The sequence below is a fragment of the Pipra filicauda genome, unplaced genomic scaffold (genome assembly GCF_003945595.2).
Source record: "Pipra filicauda isolate LSUMZ 115617 unplaced genomic scaffold, ASM394559v2 scaffold69_size3009148_pilon, whole genome shotgun sequence".
Taxonomy (NCBI): domain Eukaryota; kingdom Metazoa; phylum Chordata; class Aves; order Passeriformes; family Pipridae; genus Pipra; species Pipra filicauda.
Genome location: NW_024104864.1, coordinates 1,718,715 through 1,739,987, shown reverse-complemented (window position 1 = coordinate 1,739,987; position 21,273 = coordinate 1,718,715). Strand labels below are relative to the sequence as shown.

Below are 21,273 nucleotides of genomic sequence, written 5' to 3'. Positions count from 1 at the left end.
AAACAGCACTCAGCAAAAACTGGGATGCAAATAAAAATCCACATGAAATGTGGTTAGAAATTCAGGTTAGAAATGCAGGTTAGAAATTCAGCTTTGAGTACCCAAGTCAGACATGGAGGCCTAACAGCCAGCAACTAGAAGCTGCCTCCACATCCACCAAACCTGTGATTACTGGTAAAAACACAGCATGTACTACAAACTAATAACTTACCAGAGCAGCAGAGCCTTGCTCACTTTATCCTGCCTCTCTGCCCCCGCTGAGAAAATAAACTCTTTTATCTGATACAGGACAAGTACAACATTGCAACAATCCAGTGCAATTTCTAAAAACTGGATCAAGTACAATGCAAACAACCCACACTTCTCCGCTCAGTCTGCCAGCTCTGCAGAACAGCACAATCCTGGGTGGCAGCCCTTTCATTTGCTCCCACTAATTTTATTCCCTGAAAAAAATCGTTTCAAAACTGACACACAGGGCAAGGCAGCTGAGGCTTTACTAGACAAGTATCAGGACAAAACACTGTGAACAAAATAGTCTTGTAGAGCATATATAAATATTCCTTTAACAGAGTACAGCCGTGTTTCTCCCCGTCCCACTAAAAAACTGAGCAGCTGTAGACCAAGTTCTCACACTTGAGCAGAAGTCACTGAGCTTTGTCCAGAGGCCTCAAGCCATGAACAGGTGTCAAACCAGTATGAAATCTTGCTGGCTGCCTTCCCTGGACAGGGCATGGTCTCACCAGCAGTCCATGTGCTGGATTCTGTTGAATCTGTGCTGCCAAAATGAGCTGATCTCTTTCCCAGGATAATCAGCTCAGTTGCTAAGGGGCATTCCCCTGGAGGCAGAGCATGTGCCTTTGACAGTCACCTCAGAAACAGTCCCAATGCATACATTTGCAACAGACTACAGTTCACCTCAGAGACAACCATTCTGAGTTAGGTTTACAAGCTGGTTATACCACATAGGGAGGGGACAGACTTTGTCCCAGCCACTGGACATCAGCACAGATGTTCAGCCACAAGAATGCTTCCATGGCCAGCACTGAGGTTACATGACTCTATCCAGGTGCTCTAGGTCTTGGGCAGCAAATGCTAGAGCACTGCAAGAACCATCTTCTCTTTCTTCTTCCTCTTCCTCTTTTTCTCCTCAAAACGTTCAGTGGCATCAGCAAAAAATGTCACCTCATCCTTGGCCTCAATCTCCCTCTTCAGGAACTGGAGCCCTGCCATGTTGAATCCCAGCACATCCTGCAGAGACAGACCAGCACCACACTGTTAGGCACATCTCAAGCTCATTAGGGAGCACAGGGTCCTGCACTGGCTACCCTTTGCCAAGAAATGACAAAAGCAGGGCAATCCACAGCTTTAAAGAATGCAACATTATTTAAATGTAAACTTCATCCGAGTAGGAGAACAGACAGTCCTGCACTTGGTTCCCCACAGTCCTCTATTAAGAGGAGCTATAATACATTGATTGTTCTGAAAGACAAATTGCTGACAGGCACCTGAAGTTGTTTCTGGGTAGATGCACAGTCTGCATTAAGACAGCAGCCCACAGAAAAGCCCAAGAAAAACAGAAAGTTTATTTACCTCCTACATATTTAGAAAACTAGTGAGCCAAGGCCCAAATACGTATATCACATAACCAAGAGTAAATGAGGGACAGAGCACAGCTAGGCTCACATAAGGAAGAACATAAGGAAAAGGCAGCCTATTTTGCAAAGGAGGATGGTTTAAATGGGCTCAGACCCCCAACCAACTTTCCCAGTGGACACCACAGACAATACAGGCTCACAAACATTGGCCCATCCTGTTATTCTAGATCCTGGAGCAGGGGAGGGTGCAACACTCACCCGGGCCTCACTGACTCTGGAGATGGTAGTTTTCTTCAGATCTTCTATCACTGTCACCAGCATGTGGTTGCCTGTGATCTGCCCAAAATGTATCCTGGGAACAAAGCAGGCAGTGATGTATTGCAGCATTGTTCTTAGAAACATCAGAAAGCCCGTCTCCTGAGCCTCTCTGTGTTCCAGACATACTTTTTTTCTTAAATTAGGTGTCCCCAGACCAGCACTATAACAGGCATGGACAGATTTATCTGGAAAAGCTATTTTCTGAAGTCTAACATAGGTGCAAGGGGAAAATCTCTCTGAGGACACGAGCTCTACAAAATGACTGCCACCAACAGTGCCACTTCAGACTTGATGTAGGATCTTTCATACCAATGACACTTGGGGCACCAGGAGCAGCAACCCCATCTGGGCATGTCAACACTGCATCTGATCAGTCCATTCCCACACACCATTCACTGTGGGCTGCTGTGACTCCTTACCTCCTGCAGAGGCCACATGTTTATTCTCAAGGATGCTTCCCAAGAGCTTCAGACCCAGAAATGTATAAGAAAGCCCAGATACTGTCTGGGCAGATAAAGGACTCACTTGAGCAGGAAGAGAAGAGCTCGGCACAGGAGTTCAACATCTGAACCCAGGTGAATATATTCATTGAAGAGTCTGAGCAGGTCAGGGACATAGGAGAAGGGCAGCACCAGGAGAGACTCTTCCAGTTCACTGAGGAAAAAGCAAAGGGACAGAAGCATTAGTCTCAGCCACTGCAGTGCTACATATGAGCAGGAAAGACTTCCATATTGGTAGGTTCTGGTACAAAAGCTGTGTGCTAAGCGTTCCTCATGGCCAGTCTGTGACTGCCCACAAAGCACAGTGCGTATGCACAGACTACAGCCCAGGCCAGCAGGCATCTTCTGGCACAGGGAGCAGGCACACAGCCTTACATACTCAGCATTCCCAAACTACTCTCCACATACATGTGCATCTCCAACCAGGCAACCCACATTCACAAGCTTCATCCCACACTTCCCATGGAAGGAACAATTTCCAATCCCCAATTCCATTCCCAAAAGAGGCTGCCAGGAACGGTAACTCCAGGCTCTCTAGCACTGCCCATACCTAGCATGAAAGACCATTCAAGGACCCCAGCCAGTCCCAGGCCTAGAAATTAATAATCAGTTACAAATCTGTTCAGCAATAAGACTCTTTGGACTCACCTTGACTTGACCTTCTTGAAAACTTCTAGCACATATGCAGAAGGCTGTAACAGGAAAGACACCAACTCTGCTTATCAAGAAACATTCCATGACCAACATGCCTTAAGGTCCATTTCACACAGTTAAAGACACACAATCGCATCTTGTGAGACAGACAGCTCAAGCTTAGTAGAACAAAGAGGAAACTCCTTCAGCTTCAGTCAGCTGAGAAGTTCACCCGCCTTAAAACACAGACCCAGCCTTCTCAGAATACTCTACACTGGTGAAGAATATTGTGAAAAATCTAGTTTATATTCAACAAGCTAAATCATCTCAATTCACTTCAATGAATCCTGTAAAAACTGGAAAAAAAGTTTGGTGAAACAAACAAATTATACATATAAAACCTTACGCAAACTCATCTCCCAAAGACTTAAGTCCTGCTACTCCGGTTAATGTGCTGAAAGCATTTGGCAGATGCAGAGCAGAACTGGGAATTGCCAAAGTGCCTAACTATTAAGTCATAGGATTTCATTAACTTCTGTTCAGTCTATCCAACTTATAATTAAAATAGATACATAATTATGGAGGGACAGAAAGGCTCTTGCAAGGTGATTACAGGTAGTTAGAAGGAAAACAGAAGGCTGTTTCATCTGGCATTGACATGCAGCTTTGAGCAACCTGGTCTAATGGAAGGTGTCCCTACTCATGGCGAGGGGTTGGAACTAGATGGTCTTTAAGGTCCCTTCCAACCCAAACAATTTTATGACTCCATGCAAAGGGGAAGACAAAAAAACAAGGATCTTCCCAAGGGTACTTAAAAACACAGTCTAGGAGTCCACATTAGAATAAACCAGGAAAACAAAAACTAATCTACTCAGAGTAGTGGATTTTTACTTATCAATGAAATCCATGAATCCATACCTGTGTATTTTGCAGGATGTCAAAAATTCTCAGAATTTAGTAAAAACTGTTGTGTAGTAGTACAGCATTAGTGAGTTAAGGCACCAGCTGTAGCCTGCAAAACCTGGACTTTTAACTACCATACAGAATTTTTTCAATGTAAATTCTTCAGGAATAGAAACACAATCCATAACTGCTGTACCAATGCCACATGTCAACGCAGGTAGCTACAACACAGCCCTGCCTGTGGTTACAGCTGTACAGGCAGATTCCTGATTTAGGATCAGGAAGCCTTCATGTGCTTCCAGCTCCTGCTTCCTGAGTCAAGGCAACACAGTAGGTATGTTGGGACAAACAGTCCACGGGTAGAGTTTCTCCCAAGAAAGAGAATTAGCAACTGTCAGCCTATGAAGTACTTTAGTTCGTGGTCTGACACACTGATGCTCATCATGGTCAAGTAACCACATAACAGGACACATCATGATTTGCACCCATGTTTTTACCCAGCAGCCTAGCACTTGGACTAGCATATTCTCCAAGACTTCGGAAGCAGGTCCAAACTCCCTTTTCTGTACAGTGGATTCAATTAAACATCATCCACCTGCAAAGAAATTGCTAGCTACTGAGCCACAGGATTTCATTCCCCCCTCTTTAACCCTGATGGGGTTAAACTTTTGTAACACACATGCAAGATACTAAAAAATAATTTAAAAAATCCACCAAAACTCCACAATCGTGAAAAACCCAAATTATGTTCACTTTGCACAAACCAAAGTGCCAAGTTTTCAAGTTGGATCAAGCAGTTCTTTCCCACAGCAACCCAGTGTTTTGGTTCAGCCACCAAATCAACCAGCCCCACTCAAGCTGAGAAAGAACCACCACCTGTGGCCTGGGCATTCCACTTACCGTAATATTGCCATAGGCACGGAGGATGGGGTTGACAGGAAAGGGAACCTGGAGATACAGAATGGGTTAGAATGAGGAAGGTGTGTGTGTACAAATGCATATTCAGACCAAATTTTCATCCATAGTAGAAGAGAGCTTTTATTGAGTGTCTTCCTGCAATTCCCAAACCTCCATCCTCTCCAGAATGTCACTGAAGGTCTCATCTGCAGCCACTAGACAATCTCATTCTCAGAAGTATATGACTAACTCAAACACGTATGAATTTTCTTCCACTTCTTGTCACTTTTCCCCCTTACATCAAAGCCCCTTATTTAGCAGGAACTGTTGAGATGAAGGCTTTAGGATGAATTTGCAGCAGCACGCTCTTCCATGGACAAAACGTAGATCCTACTATGGCTTTAAACATAAAGATACTGGAAGGAAAGAACGCACCACTAACCATGCCCCAGAGCATGGTGCCATTTAGTTCTCCAAAAGACTTCAGCAAATATCTGCTGTTTCTGGCTATCCTGACTTTATCTGCATGCTAACCACCTGAGCTGGAAGGATACACTCAACACACACTGGGATTGGTACCTTCCTCAGTCTTTTACCTCTTTCCCTGCAGCTTTGCATATGGCATTGTGTTCCTTTAGTTTTGCCATCTCTTCTCTGTACAGCTCGATAGCTTCCATGATCCTCTCAGCCTGTGCAACACAAAAACAGCACATCAGTGACACAGGACAAGCCAAAGCAAAGCTCAACTGGACAAATGGAGGTGGCAGCAGAGGGGCTGACCCGGAGCACCAGAGGGCATCTCGCCCAATAACCTCTGCTCCAATCTGCACCTGAGTACATCAATCATGTCCTGAAGACATCACACACCACCCACACTGCCCCTACTTCCCCGGGTGCTCTCTGCTGCAGCTTCAGTTCTTACCTTGACACTGAACTTTACCCACAGCAAGCAGTACCCCTTTGAAGCACAAGCCAGGGTCAGGACATTTTGCCTATTCAGATTAAGGATTTCCTCTGTATTTACAAGAGCACCAAACCATTGAAATCTACGGTCATGAAATTACCCACCCCCACACCTTCCTGCTACACTTCCCTCCTCAAGCTCCACAATACATTTTCACCTTCCACAGATGCCCACGGGACTGCACAGCCCTTCAGGGAGAGGCCTGATGTCTAGAGAACATCCCAGCTGCCTTGTGCTCCTTTGGGCTTCAAACCCCACAGGGCAAGAGCAGGCCAGTCTGTCCCACACATGACAGGAAGAGAAAGCTGCAGCTACAGGAACCTCACATCTCATTCTCTGGAGAGATCTCAGAATTTCCTGCTGTGGGACTCTCTAGAGTCAGATCCTTCTCTGTCGGTCACGGAGCAGGACAGACCGCTCTTGCAGGCAGAGGCAATTTGCCCTTATGTGACAGCATGAGTTACTCTTCAAACTGATGCTCTGACCCTGTGACAGCCCCCCTAGAGCAGAGGCTGGTAAGGCACAAATCAACACTGGCAGACCCACACAACCTTACCGCTTTGATGGTTTCAATAGTCTTCTTTCCTGCCAGCCCTGTCTCTCCTTGCGTCTCTCCAGGCACCTACAAAATACAGAGTTGCAGTTCCATCCTTCTGCAGCTGAGCAGCTGATACACATAGGCACCCGCTGTGGTAGGCATCCTACCATAATCCATACTAAGAAAAACATCATCCCTGTTCCCTAAACTGGTCATTTATGCGGGGAAATACAGGTTTTCGCAAGTGCACAGCTTTTCCTCCAGAACAGAGGCACTGTACTAACACTGAGCTCTGGGAGGCAGGAAAATACAGTTTTTGTTCTGCCAACAGAGGCCAGGTAATCTAGTAAGTCTCAAAACAACCAGCAACACAACCCAAGCATCTGAGCTAGAGGGATCATGGACCTGGAAGCAGCTGCCAGAAGGCAGCCCTGCCTTGGTACGGAACTGGTGTGGACCTGAACTGGGGAGATAAATAGGGCAAAAGCTCAGCAAGGTTTCAGTGCCCAGAGCTACTGTGTAGCAGTTTGGCCAGCTCCACACAATCTCCTGAAGTTGTCTGAAGTACTGTGTGAAGTACCAAAGTCAAATGCATCATGGTGCAACCACAGCTTCCGCAGCACCTTCCCCCCTGCACCTCCTCAAAGCAAGAAAATTATCTTTCCTCTCTGGTACCTCTTCTATACCTCTTACAGAAATAGTTATTCCAGAGTTTGTACAGTCAGACAGACACACATTCAGATGGTGCAACTCACCACAGGCTGCTCTTCCTTTGCCACACTCTCTTCATATTCAGCTTCTCGTTGCTACAGTGGATGAGAACACAACATATTAACAGGGGTGAGCAGGCAGCAAGGGTACAAATTCCCTCCAGACTGGTTGAGCAAGGCAGCCTGCAGCTTCATGCAGCTCATTGCAAAACCAGGATAAATAAGCAGAGATCAACAGTGCCAGTGCAAAATGCCCATTTGTGGCTGGTCCCGACACCACAGGGAACTCTAGCATCTTCCAGACAAGAAGAAATTAAGGTCTCTGCTCTGGATGCAGCCCATCAAGCCGAGACAGACACCACAGCAGTTCAGCACCAGACCTTTCACCAGTCACACAGCACAGGAGTCCCAGGGTTGTCCTAGCATGCAAGAGGAAAAAGTCTCCAGTCTGCCATCTCTCATATGAACAGGCATCAATTATGTCAGCATGTAATTCACTACTGGTGTATTCATGCCCACCTTGCTACTCAAACTTGACCCAAAACACACTTTTCTAGAATCTAGCAAAGACGCTGTCTGTCTTTTTACTACCTTCATTCCTAGCACACCAAACACTGGGCATCAAAGTGCAGGCTCTGGGTCAGCTCTTGCAAACAGGCTGGGATAAAAAAACCCCCATACGTCTATTGCAGGTTTCTCATCTACTTCTGCTTCTGCATTTCTGCCTCCTTCCCTCACCGTGGTTTGAGAACTGCTTTAAGAAGGGGTGACAGAGACAGGTTCCTCTGAGGGATACAATGAAAAGACAAGAGTTACAAATTATTCCAATGGAATCTCCACTTGGATACATGAAAAAAACATATCCACCACCCCTATGGTGGGTCAATACTGAAACAGCTGCTCAGACAGCCTGGAAAATCTCTTTCCTTGGAGATGTCCACGTACCAAGACAAGTATCTGAGCACCTGCTTTAAGGTTACCTTGCAGTGAGCACAGGATTGGACTAGAGACCTTTATACCTTCCTTCCTATTGAAGTCCTTCTTGGAGTCTATGAGTCCTCACAATACATGCTCAAATGGAATAGAAGGGGCTTCTTCCAGCACCCCTGAGCTCTGGGGTCGGCTACTAAGACAGAATGGACCTCTCACAGTAGGGAAAGGGGAAACCAAGACAAACTGCATTTAACAGAAGTGGTGCTTTCCATCACTCCACAACAGCCACCGCTGAACTGCCTCCCAAACACACTTGTATTGAAAGGAGGACAAGAGAATAAGAGAATATCAAAGACTGTAGCCAACAGACCTGCAGAAAACCACAACTACAGACCAAAGTCTGAGAAGCAGGAGAGAAGCAAAGCAGAGAGCAAGTTAGCCAGGCATCTGCAATGCAGGACAAGCAAGGACAGGCAACACCTGCAAGTGCTGTCTGCAGACAGCTCAGGGCACAGTCCCATCATGCAAAAGGTGATAGACAAGCCTGGGCACCCCAACACCAGGCTGTGGTTCATGAGCCAGTCTGCCAAGTGTAGAGCCAGGCTCTTCCACAGTGAAAAATAAGGAAACTGCCTGCTGAAAACAGTCCTGGAAGTTGTCTTTGGCAGGAAGGATGCAACTCTCACCATCTCCCTCTCCTCTTCCAAAATAAGTGGCTCCCTCGTCCTTTCCCAGAGGCGCAGGGACTTGTCATGGGATGCTGACACCACATAGTCTCCACTGGGACTGAGTGCCAAACACCACACCTCCTGGTGATGCCCCTGCATGGTAGACAGAAGAGGTATGGCATGAACACCACCCAACTCCCACCCCTGAGGAAAATGCTGCTCATGCAGGGATAATGCTTCCTTTCAACAATCTTAAAAACTTCCTACCTCCAGGGTCTGGATATGTTCAAATTTATCTGCATCCCACTGCTTAATCTTGCTGTCCTTCCCAGCTGTGAAGAAGAGATGGGATTTCGGCACAAACTGCAGATACATCACACTGGAAGAGAAGAAGGCTCAAATTTACCCACTTGGGGAACACTGCAGACCTTCCCCCCACTCTATGCTGGACAAAAGGATTATTGCTGGATCACAATCCCTTGGAGACAAGAGAGTCCACAGCCCAGATGCTGTAGGATTTGACTAACCTGTCATCATGGGCAAAGAGAGAACGGTGACAGTCTCCAAAATCCAAGCCCCAAATCTTCACATTCCTGTCAGCAGAGCCGGTCGCAATCAGAGTCCCATCCTGCAGAGCAAAAAGAGAGAGGAGGTTGTGGGTAGCTGGCTGGCAGCCCCACGAGGAACTGCTGCTGAACCAGTGACTAAGTACTGATGAGTAGGCAGGTATCTGGCACCTGAAATATAGACTTCTGATACCTCCACCTTCTCTCACCATGGTGGCCCATGCCTGTGGTACTGGTACAGCGCACTAACAGCACTCTGGCCCTCTTCTGAACCTCTGCAGGTATTTAATTATATCTTGATATTCTTGGCTTTCAATGAGCCTCATTTCAAAGACACCCCAGAGCAAGATGCAGCCCAAGAATGAATAGACATGAAAGTAGACAAGAGGGTGCTTCATCTCAGCACCTGGTCTCTGCTCCCACTAACAAAAAATTCAGGCTCCTCTCACATAGTTCGTAAGTTTAGCAGAGAGCAGGCAGTACCTTTTAAGCTGAGTCTAAGGAACCACAAGAGCATTTTGATTTCCACTCACTCACAAAATGCCCTGGTCAGTTCTGTCATGACCACTACTCTGGTACTCCTTCCAGGGAGCACAGGACTGCTTGCTGTGTCCCATACAGAAACTGCTGAGTTGGGAGCAAGGGGGTGATAAGAAACCATTACCCTAGAAGCCTTGCTGCTAGCAGAGGTTCTCACAATCATCCATATCACCCATTGACCCACCTAACACAGCCCTAATGATACTTACATAGCAGATGTCCATACACAGCACTGGCAGTTTGTGTCCATACAGAGAGAGGAAAAACTGAAGCAGAAGAAAGGTGACTCAGTTAGGCATGCTGGGTAGAGATGTGTAAAAATCTCAAGCTACAGGCTAGTTTTGATCTGCATCAGGAGCTCTGTCTTTCTAGTGCTGCTCCACTTCTATTCTTGCCCTGAACAGTTTGCAGCAGGGCCATGATGGCAGAACTGAGGGAAGGGTGGAAGTACCCAAGCAAGCTGAACTTATTCTGGTGCTAATCACCACTGCCTATGGAGTTTTTTTCTCTGCCTATCTGTCAGCTCCAGTCTGTCCTGTGTCACTCCCTAACATTCATGTGCTAACACACAACTCACAAAACCACCACACACTGCTCACAAGGAAGGTTCTCCTCCCCCAGGTTTTGCCTCTGCTATGCCCTATTTAGTGCCACATGTGACACATCCATCTACACCCTTCTACTGCCTCGCAATTCAGGAGTAACACCATGTCTGCAACATTTAGAATGAACCTTGACACCTACAGGCTCAGAACGCTTTCCAAATGATACATGGATCTTTTCCCTAGTGTCAGCCAGCCATGGTTCTGTCAGGTTTGCTAGCAAACAGGCACCTGAAGCAGGATGCATAGTCTCTCTGATTCTTACTAGTGTTGTGCAATAAACAGACATTTTTCCTATGTGTTCCTCATCTTGCAGGTTACCATTACATCACTCCCTGCACAGCCTCACAGCCCATTTGGTCTTGCACACCTTGAGTGTGTCAACATAGAAAATCTTCACAGTGCAATCCAGTAAGGAGACAGCCAGCAGTTTCTGGTTGGGGCTGTACCGCACACAGAGAACATCTTCATCCAGCTGTAAAATGCGCACATGTTTCATGGAAAGCCTGGCAACAAGAAGAGGAAAAAAACAATTGTTATCCCAAACAAACAAGTTAGGAAGAAATAGGAAGTCCCACACTGCATCCTAGGAATGCAAGTTAATTGTAACATGCAGCATCTCATTCCTCACTATGAATTTTATAAGACAGGACTGGAAATAAGCAGGCCTTGCAGGCTGATGAACTTCACTGCTAAATTTAATACTTAATGATCTGGAAGCCTATCCTGATTAGAAGCTAAACTCATACAGAAGAAAGGGATCAGAATTAGACAACTGCCCTTCTCCAGCTAAGCTCAGGCCTTCACAAAACAGCACCAAGCTCACACTCTTCTCCACCTGTTCCATACAGATGTCATGGGCACTTCTTGCAGTGCACAGCAAAGGCCAAAGCATTCATCAACAACAACAGAGACTGCAGCTCAACATAGCCCAGAAAGGTTTATTTTCTCACCTTTTCTGAATACTGCTCTCATCCTTCACAAGCTCAAACTCCCAGAACTTGACACATTTATCAGCTCCTCCTGTCACAAAGCCACGCTGCAGGGGAAAACAAAAAAGTTATTGTGAAACCAATTGCTATAATCCAGATAAATTCTACAGCAAGGAATTGCCAACACACAAGAAGGTTTTTGAAGTGTCCCACTTTCCTACAGCATTAATGATTAAGTGGACACCACCAGGAACACTTGCTCTGGTTAAAGCATGCATTACCCATTGGCTGAGGAGCAACAACAATTTCAAAAGCTCTAGTAAGGAGGTCTAAAACAAAGACCCCAAACATAAATCAAAACCTGGACTGAAATGTTGAGACTGAAAGCAGTCATCTCAGCTGTAGGTAACAATGTGCACGCGTTTTCTGGGCAACTTGACACTCCCACTGTTACTGGATCACACACACCTTACCATCACCACACAAGCACAGCCTTCTAAATGAAGAACAGTTCAACATTATCCCATTTACATTACGTTCAGAACAAGAGTAAAATCTATCCCGTATGTTTTAACCTGTAGGGTGCATGAATGTCAGGCAGGTTATTGATTGCTATTGTTTTGATTCCACTACAAAGCTCTTAGACACTACGAGCTGCATTCTCCACCTCCCAGGATGAGGGGTTCCCATGTCTGATCAGTAGTGTAAACACAGTACTGAAAGAAGGAGCTACACAAAAAGACATGCAACAGATGATACTTAGAAAGGTGGCTAAGTTACCTGGTCTGGTGAAAGAGCAATGGACCACACTGCCCCATCGTGAGCATTAAGTGCCTCTATCAGACTCCCAGAAGCCAGGTCATACAGCTGCAGCTTCCCTGTCTGGGGAGAAAGATACATCACAGACGACAAATCAGCCCCTCCGCTCACAACTCATGATAGCTCCCTGCCATCCATCTCCCCAACAGCCAGCTTCATTAGATGGCTGTTACAAAGAGGACCAAACTCCTGATCTCCGTCAGGGATGTTGGAGCTCTCCCCAGATGTTCAGTTCAAGCTAAAAGAACTCCATAAAGAGTTTGGGAACAGAGCAGAACCTGTCAGAGAGGTTTTTACACCTAAAACAGAGTGCTCCACATCAGGAGACACAGTACATTTTCTGTGAGGCTGCCTTAATGACACTTTCACAACATATTTCCAGACCTGGGCAGTCTGGAGTGCAGAAGGACACTCCTTACCTTGGTGCCAATGATGACCTGCCGATCTCCCGGGACAAAGAGCGAGCAGAGAGCATACTCACAGTCCATCGTCCGGATGCACTGCAAGGTCGATCTGTGGGCAGAGACAGAGCCCAGAACCTCTTATCAGACACAAAATCTGGCCCACTCAGTGAGAGACATGCTCCAGAGTAGGATCTGCCCACAGCTGTCTTTCAGCTGGGGTCAGAAGAGACACCACCACCATCCTATGACCCAAATGCTATCCAGCATTACTGCTAAGAACATTTTCCATAAAAACATGCAATTATATAGTCCACCATCATGACTTATGGCTGTTGTGAGGAAGGACAGAGCTCCCGTCCTCCAACAGCAACTCCTGTCACTCAGGAGAGGAGAGAGGAGTATAAGAGAGAGAGTTCAAAGGTAACAGAGCTTAAAACACCGTACCACTCAGGAAACACTGGGACAACAATCTAGATCAAAGCAGAGCCTACTCAGTCTAATACTAGGTCCTTCAGATAACCCACATGGTCTCAAAAGAACAGGCAGTAGCTTGTTTAGCGTAACAGTTAGTACCTCTTATTAAAAACGAAAAAACAAAAAAAACCCTCACAACATAATACAGTCTCTACCAGACTACTGTGTATGACTTTTGTATTTAGACCTTGTGTTGCAATTTTAGCTGTACAGCTTCTCAGTTTCCCTAATAAGAAAACAAATCAAATTGTTTTCTTTTTATTTCCTTTTGCTGCATTCACTATTTTATCACTCTCCATTGTCTCCTCTCCCTTATCACTGCTTTTCCGAACACGGCATCTGAGTTCTGGGAGACTGACACACATAGGGCAGAGGACACTGACCCAACTGGACTGCATACCTGTTCCAAATCTTTACAGACTCTGCAGCTGCTGAGAGAATGGCAATGTTGTCAGAGCTAAAAGCCAACGTCCTGACATCACTGCGGTGGCCTCCAATGGTTATCTTGGACGCACGGACAGCCTGCGGGACTTGTGCTGACAGGTCCAGGTTGTATGACTCAATGATGTTGTTCTGGAGCAACAGTACGATCTTCAGCTCTCCTTTTGGAGAGAGAATCAAGTCAAATGACCTGTTTGATCAGACAAAATCAGAGCTGTACACAGGGGCAATAAGACAAACTGTAGGAGGGATCAAATATCAAGGTCAAATGATACAGGAATATAGACAGAGCACATCCAACAAGCAAGTGCACACTAAGACGCAGAAGTGTGCAGAAGAGTGTTAATGGACTGGAGATCACGGTAGGCCTCTCCCCAGCTCCAAGCTAAACAAACGTCAAAGGGGAAATCTCTTCCACCTCTCCCCCTATCGAGCTGTGCAGAGCTCTCCCCAGGTAGCTGCATAACCATTGTTCAGGCTCTATCACAGGCTCACTCACTTGATTTTCGAAGAAGCTTTGACATTAGTGACCCGCTGAATCTCCTCTTGCAGGCTCAGCTCCACACTCCTTTCAGGCACCTCTTCAGATTTCTGTCTACAAATGTCAGATAAGGAAGGAGAGTCAAGTGACCCATCACGGCCAACACAAACTAACACAGAGACACAGAACAACATAAAGTAATTGCTTAGCCTGCTGAAAATAATCTCTCTCTTATCCAGCAATGCCAATCACATTTAGGAACAGGGTGAGACAGTGAAGTTTGTGCCGGTATGAAGACTACTAAAGAGAAAATCTGTCCTAAAAAAGGCAACCTCGCCTGGAGCCAAAGCACTTGAACAAGGCACGTGAGAAATACGGATGCAAAACAGGCAACAGAAAGCTGTGTTTGAGTGTGAGAGCAGTTTCTGCTCATCTCCTACCACCCACCAAAAGTCCTCGGCCATTGCCAAAATGCATCTCCAGATTTACACACCCTGTGCTTTAGTTTCTACCCTGGAGTCAGACCTCTCCCTAAGGGCAGCTCTGAGGCACCTGTTAAGTGCCAGGATATGCAGAGACACACTTAACACTAAGAAAACATTAAGAAAGCTCTCACCTGTATGTAAGCTCTCACGAGCCTAATGTAAAACAGGAGATGAGGTATCAGAGTCACTCTGACTTTTCATACGAAACTCTCATTCCTGCATGTCCTATCAAGGATTTACTTTGATGCACCAAGCAGTATAAACAGCACCTCAGGTAGAGGTGAGTAGCTCTGAAAAACTTATTTTATGACCATTTCTTTGCACACATTAGCTTCTTTTTTTGCAAGGGGAAGACTCAGAAAGAAACGTCTTTACTTAGTCTCTAAGAGCAATGTTGATCAGACAAGCACCAAGGATGCACAGGAACAGCAACCCCAAAATACAACGGCTAGCACAAACAGAATGACCAAAAGCTTGGAGTTCAACCACTGTGTAATGCTACTTGAGTGGCTTTTCTAACAGTTTTCTGGACACTGACAGCATCCAAATACATCCAAAAGACTGCTTACTTGGCTTTTTTCTTTGCTTTCTTAATTTTCTTTTCCAATTTTTTCTGCACTTCCTCTTCAGAAAGGACAGCAAACACTTCCAGAACAGCATCTGTTCCCTAGAGACAGAGCAAACAAAGTCAAAGGAATGCAAAGCCCTGGCTGGCCCTCACAGAAATTACCCAAGGTCTCTAACAGCCTCCTCTATAGCTCAATAGCAGAGGAGCCTATTACTCACATGACAGGCCAAAAACTTGCCCATTCGGTCTGTGGCAAGAGTAACTACTCGGTCTCTCCCTTCCCGCACAATGGATCCAACTTTGCTGCACTTAACGATGCGCTACAGGGAAAGAAGAAAAATCTCTGGTCTGAAATGTCAAATGATCTTCTCAAGCAAACTCAGAAACCTGCTGACAAGGGAAGTCAAGAAGAGAAGAGGAGGAAATGAATCTAAAAGGTCTTGGTAGAACAGCTAGTAAGGACAATCGAGACAAAACAAGCATCTGTGTGAGCTACAAAGCTTATCTCCTTATATTTTGTTGCATTTTAACTGAAAATAATCATTGACAGTCTCAATGGAAGAATAACTTAAGTTTATTGGCAAACCACAGCCATTTAAGAGACAGAGATGAATTTTTATGCTACAAAGGCACCAGAACTTAGTTCCTCTGTCAGTAGAGGCAGAGAGGGTGACAACAAAGACTCTTAAACAAAGGGTTGAAGGGAGAGAAATCATCTGAAGAGGAAGTTGGAAAATTCTTTAACAAGGTATCTACCACAACTACAAGCGATCTGAAATCTGAGCCGTACCCTAGAAAGTTCCACCAGAAAGAAAGATTCAGGAAAGCCTCCAGCAGCAGCACAAGTAAAAATGGCTTTCTGCAATCAAATCTCACATCATACTTCATTATGGTACAACTCTGACCTCCCCGTTTCTGCTACTGACCTGCAAAGCTCAGCATCAGCACTGCCAACCAGACAGTAACTGTCTTAATCCTGTGTTGTTTGATCAAGGAGCTCTATTACAGAGTTAAACTTTAAACATCTGCTAGTCCTCCTCTTTCAGTGGAGAATAATGTGTATGTGTTTTGGCACACATAGTTCTCCTGATGTTTTGCAGGTAGATGAGGCAGCAACTGCTGCTGAGGAAGTTGTTACGGAGCAAGAGAAGAATTATGGAGAAAAACAAGAATCACGTTTTCCCAAATAGGTTAAATATGACACTCAGGGTATAAACCATGTAAATGGGGTTAGATATACCATCTCATAGACAGCACAGAAAACTGATCTTACTTCCTCAGGATGCTCATCCAATTCTAAGGTCTCATCCTCTTCAGTGTTTTCTTCTGTGCCAGGTGAAGGCCCTTTGCTTTTCTTGGACTCTGGCTCATCAGGGTCTTTTACCTGTTCATGGGCAAAAAAAAACCACCATAAGGAGTACCTTAAACCATAAGAGCTACAGCATTCTTGTTCCTGTCTCACACTTTGTTTCCCTGGAGATACAATTAGTTAATGTACACCAGAGTGGCCTACAGCATGCCTGGAGGCACCAAGCACTCCATGTTCTCCCATGATTATCATCCACCCACAAGACTGTCCCCTCTAGCCATAAGGCAGGAAGATCTGACACACTGTGGAAATCTTGTTCTGCAAGTGCTTGCAGCCTCACTTGAAAGCTAAAAACAGACAAAACAGCAAAGCCTATCCCAAGGGCAGCTTCTGGACCCCTCAGACAGCAAAGATGTTGCTTTGGCTCTGTTTCCCAGAACATCAATTAGATTTTCCTATGTACCAGTCCCACCTCAGTCCAAAGACAAGCAGCCGGACAGGGGGAAGATTGAGGGGTTACAGAGGGAGTGTCTTACCTCCTGGATGTATGTGATATCCCACACCCTCAGCTCACTGTCAGCACTCCCAGTGATCAGACGCTTCTCTTTGGATAGCAAAGCCATGCCCCAGACCTGTCCAGAGACACAGTGTGAGGAAATGTCTTATGGCTGCTTTAACTATCACAACAACAGCAGTGCATCTTTAATTGATTTATTTAAATTAATTAAACAAAAGAGAATGGCTAGCTGAGACCTCCTCTGGGGACATCTGTATCGGAATTGTCACCCACTGCATGCTGATGACAGCTCCTGGAAAGTATAGAAGTTTCTCATTTGTTCATTCCTAAACCCTAATGACAAGTAAAATGTATGACAGTGCCAGCTTACAACTCCTGAGAGCAGGGAAAGCACAAAGTGAGCCATGTAATCCAAAGTCCCTCCACCCCAACAGTTCCCCACATGTCCCCTTTACCTCAGTTCGGTGTCCAACAAGAGTTTTGAAGCAGTGCTGGGTATCCAGATCCCACCATTTTACCAATGTGTCTTTGCCGCTGGAACAAAGAATCAAAACTCAGCACTTGAGGAAAGACTGCCAGAGCACACATGCTTAGAAAAGTGGTAGAAATACAGAAAAAAAAAATCTAAAACGTGCCATAACATTTCCCAGAGCAGCTTCTCAGACACCGAATTTCACAACCTACACAAGAATAAAGTAGAGCAATGCCAAAGTACTACAAAAAGTACTACAAAAACTGCTTCCACCTCTGGATGCAGCTGCCAGCCCCAGTGTCACACTGCCTTCTTTCTTGCTTATTCAGGATGAGAATGATTCTCCTTAGTCGCACCCAGTGCCATGCCTGTGCATTGACCAGGCTACAAAAAACACAGATCCCTTCCTTTTGAACACTCATCTGGAGTGGCTCCTCCTAACAATTACAGCTGTTTCAGTCCTTCAAAGTCCACATACCATTAGATCTCCTTGAAAACACACACATTAGGCTACCTCAATCCTACAAGAGCATCCAAGAAAAGTAATTCCAGCATTTAAACAGATTTTTTCAGTGCACCCTACAACAATTTAACTTTATTTATTTTTGGTAAGTTTGTCAGAGCCTATTTTCCTCAATAAGTTTCAACTAAATCAAGATATAAATTTACATTACTAAGCTCCCTCAGGACAAAAAAACCCCTCTGGTTACAAATGGTATTTATTGTTAATCCACCTCTTTTGTTACATAGGATCCAAAGGCATTTGTAAATTGGACATATGAAAATACCACAAAAAATTCTGTACACGAAGGAAGGCAGTTAGTTGCTTGGGCAATAAAACAATCTAAAGTAAGGAAGCAAGACTTTGCATCTCCAGAAAAACAGGATAATATCTCTACTCTGTTAAAATAGGTAAAAAAAACAGAGAGGAATTTTATCTCAATTTAGCTACTGAGAAAATTAAGAAGCATTTGTAAAGCTGACCTGCAAATATTGAAATTGCATTAAGAGATGAGTATCATCCACCAAACTGATCAAATACTACTTTTTCCATCTGAAAAAAATAAAAAAAAGCTAAAGAAACTCTAATTTTACACTCAACTGATTGCATGGACTTTTCTATTAAGCTATTAGATGACATATTGATAAATAAAAAATTACTGACACTTCAGCAAGAGTATCTTCTGTCAACCATTTATTATTAAAGGGATTTAGTCAACTCACAGCTCATGTTGAATAACTAAAAACCAACTAAAAAAAAAACCCTATCATCTTTTAATTTATTCCTATATTTACAGCTTACGAGGAAGCAATTTTTCTGTCACATTGTTGTCTGAGTTACACATATAGACAGTTAAGTCTGGTTAATTCTTCAAGATAAACAGCAAAAATGGTTACATATATAATGAACATATTATCATTATTCCTTGTTAAAATAATTTTAAGTTGCTGCATTTACCAGCTTGTTAAACCCTTTTCTAAATACTGTTTTTTCAGTATGGTCATTTCAGCTCCACTAACCACATCTGGCTTCAAGTACTATTAAAAAATACGTGCATGTGACAAAATCAAAGATGATGGTGGATCTGAGATCTCATGAAACAAGAAGGAGAACGCAAATGGCTGTAGAACATAGGATGTCTAAATTTCAAGGAAAACCATGCCTGCTTTCCTGATCAACAACTACACTTAGCCTGGCTCACCTGGTGACCAATAGGTTCTTCTCCTTCAAGAAAAGGACTTGAGTGACAGCATCCTTGTGTCCTCTCAGCCGGTACAGACCACTCTCATTGATGACATCCCACACGATGACTTCGGTATCCTGGAACAGACAGAGCATCTCCAAGGTACTGGCATTTGTCTCTGCAAAACTTCTGCTACAAGACTGAAAATATCACCTGAGAGCACACTTTCTCACTCTCAACTTGAATGTCAAGGATACTTAATGCAAGTACCATTGCTTCCCAAAAGGTGCATTCAGACTAGTAAATGTATTGTTATCCCAGACTGAGTCACTTTCGCTATTCCTGACCTCACAAGCTTCTTCACTTTAAAGTCTCTACTAGTACCCTACTCCTGCCCTGCAGCCCCTGCTGCTTTCCCAGCCCTGGGCTCCCCAACTTCATCACTGTCTTGCTATCCTAACTCCTCTCACTGCTATCCTTTTGCTACAGAGAGAGGCCACACAACCCACTTAAAATGCTGAACATTTTAGTGCAGGTCAGCCTTCCCCATGGAGCATCTCTGTGAAAGAGCCATCCTCCAGATGTGCAACCCTCACCTTTGAGCCAGATACAAGACGGCCACCCAGATGGTCATACTGCAGCGCTGTAACTGCAGCCCTGTGTCCATTGAAAGTGATATTCATTTCTCCGCTTAGGAGGTTGAAGATACGGACTGATCCATCTTCGTACCCAACAGCCAAGTGCAACCCATCTGGAGACGGGCAGAGGCAACTGACTTCCTGCTTGAGACCCTTAAGGATAAGAACCTGCAATTTTTAGGAGACAAAACATGTATAATGTTGATAAATGATATGTCAGAGCCAGATATTTACACAGCAGAAAGAACATACTCTACTCTTAAACTGAACATCCGAGAGCTTCTGCCATTTTGTAAGTTCGTTCTTCAACTTCCTGCACCAAATACAGTGTCATTAGCCCCATTTCCCCATTTTCCAAGGCAAACAGCAGTTAGAAGGGAAGTACTTTCTCATAAACAGGAAACTGGTGCAGAATGAAGTCTGGACTCAGCAGCTCAGAATTCTGCCTCTGCGTTTTAAGTGCCAGAGAGCAAGAAGCATTATATGAGAGTAAAGACTGAAAGTTTCTTCCTAATTCATCCTCTCTTGCCTGGCCTTTCTCAGGAATAGAACAGAACCGCTTCCCCACAGACTGCACAAGAACATCTCCAAAACAACATACCAGCTGCCAGACTCTAGGGGCTGTGAAGTAAATCCTGATTTCAGTTTGTAGTGGACAGTAGCACTTACGGTGATTTCAGGAGACAATATGTGGCAAAGTCCTTAAAGTTACAGCTCACTGCCTTCCTATGAGATACAAGTTTCACATGGGATGCCCAGTTCCACAGCCAAAACACAAACTCCATGACATCCCTGATTCATCCAAGAACTTTCACACAGTCAGCTAAACAGGGAGCAGCTTTCCAGTCACCATGACAGCAATTACTCATCCTCAACTGAGGTACTGAGGCAAATCTCAAAGGATCCACAGTGAGATCCAGCCATTTTAGGATTAAGTCAAGATAAAATAAATTACTCTCACAGTAAGAGCAGAACAGCAGGACCGCCATTCCCTCCCTCTGACAACTGATGGCCACAAGGTACTATCAAAAGAAAACAAAGGTGAGAGCTGCTGCATTCGAGATATCTAAATCATCTATAGCCGCATCTGCTCTGTGTGGCAGTGCTGTCTGTGAGATTTCAACAAATGCAAACCTTATCAAGCCCTTAAACAGAAATAAATAGTACCAAGACCTTCTTGTAAGCATCCAATATTGGAATTTATTCTGGACTATCAAAAAAATAACAGTCTGCAGGACTGCAGTAACACAAACAGCTTTGATTCAGGTGGTCCAAAAGCCCCGCACGCCGCACTCCAGCCGTGCCCCGCCACCCATCACCCCCCGGCACCGCACCCCGGGCGGGCCCCGCTCGCACCTTCTCTCCTTTCCGCGTGTCCCACACGAACACGTGCTCGCAGCCCGGCACGGCCACGTAGCGGCCCCGCTCCCCGCGCAGCGCCACGAAGGCCACGCTGCTCCTGGCGCTCGCCACCAGCCCGAACAGCGCGGCGGGCTCGTACCGCAGGTACTGCCGCGTCAGCCCCATGGCGGCGGGAACGCGGAGGGGCGCGCGAGGGGAAGAAGGGGATGTGTGGGGAACGCGCGGAGGGAGCAGCGGCCCCACACGTGCAGCGCTCCCGGCCCGTCACCCGCCGCGCTGGAAGTGCGTCACCGCGGGCCCGGCTGGAAGTGCGGCGGCG

The 21,273-nt window shown here is 45.3% G+C and overlaps 1 protein-coding gene across 1 annotated transcript; it reads right to left on the bottom strand.

The window, feature by feature from the left end:
- Positions 1-470: 470 nt before the first annotated feature.
- Positions 471-21,217, bottom strand: WDR3 (WD repeat domain 3). Its single transcript, XM_027730268.2, has 26 exons — positions 20,949-21,217; positions 19,551-19,760; positions 18,973-19,091; positions 17,253-17,331; positions 16,817-16,912; positions 16,245-16,355; positions 15,190-15,291; positions 14,973-15,070; positions 13,937-14,032; positions 13,397-13,627; positions 12,538-12,631; positions 12,080-12,181; positions 11,321-11,406; positions 10,738-10,873; positions 9,975-10,031; positions 9,187-9,287; positions 8,927-9,038; positions 8,678-8,812; positions 7,104-7,154; positions 6,367-6,432; positions 5,443-5,535; positions 4,850-4,897; positions 3,062-3,105; positions 2,439-2,567; positions 1,854-1,947; positions 471-1,248 (listed from the first exon to the last, which is right to left on the bottom strand). The coding sequence occupies exons 1-26, from the start codon at positions 21,117-21,119 to the stop codon at positions 1,093-1,095; spliced, it is 2,817 nt and encodes a 938-aa protein (XP_027586069.1). The 5' UTR covers positions 21,120-21,217; the 3' UTR covers positions 471-1,092.
- Between the last annotated feature and the right edge of the window lie 56 nt (positions 21,218-21,273).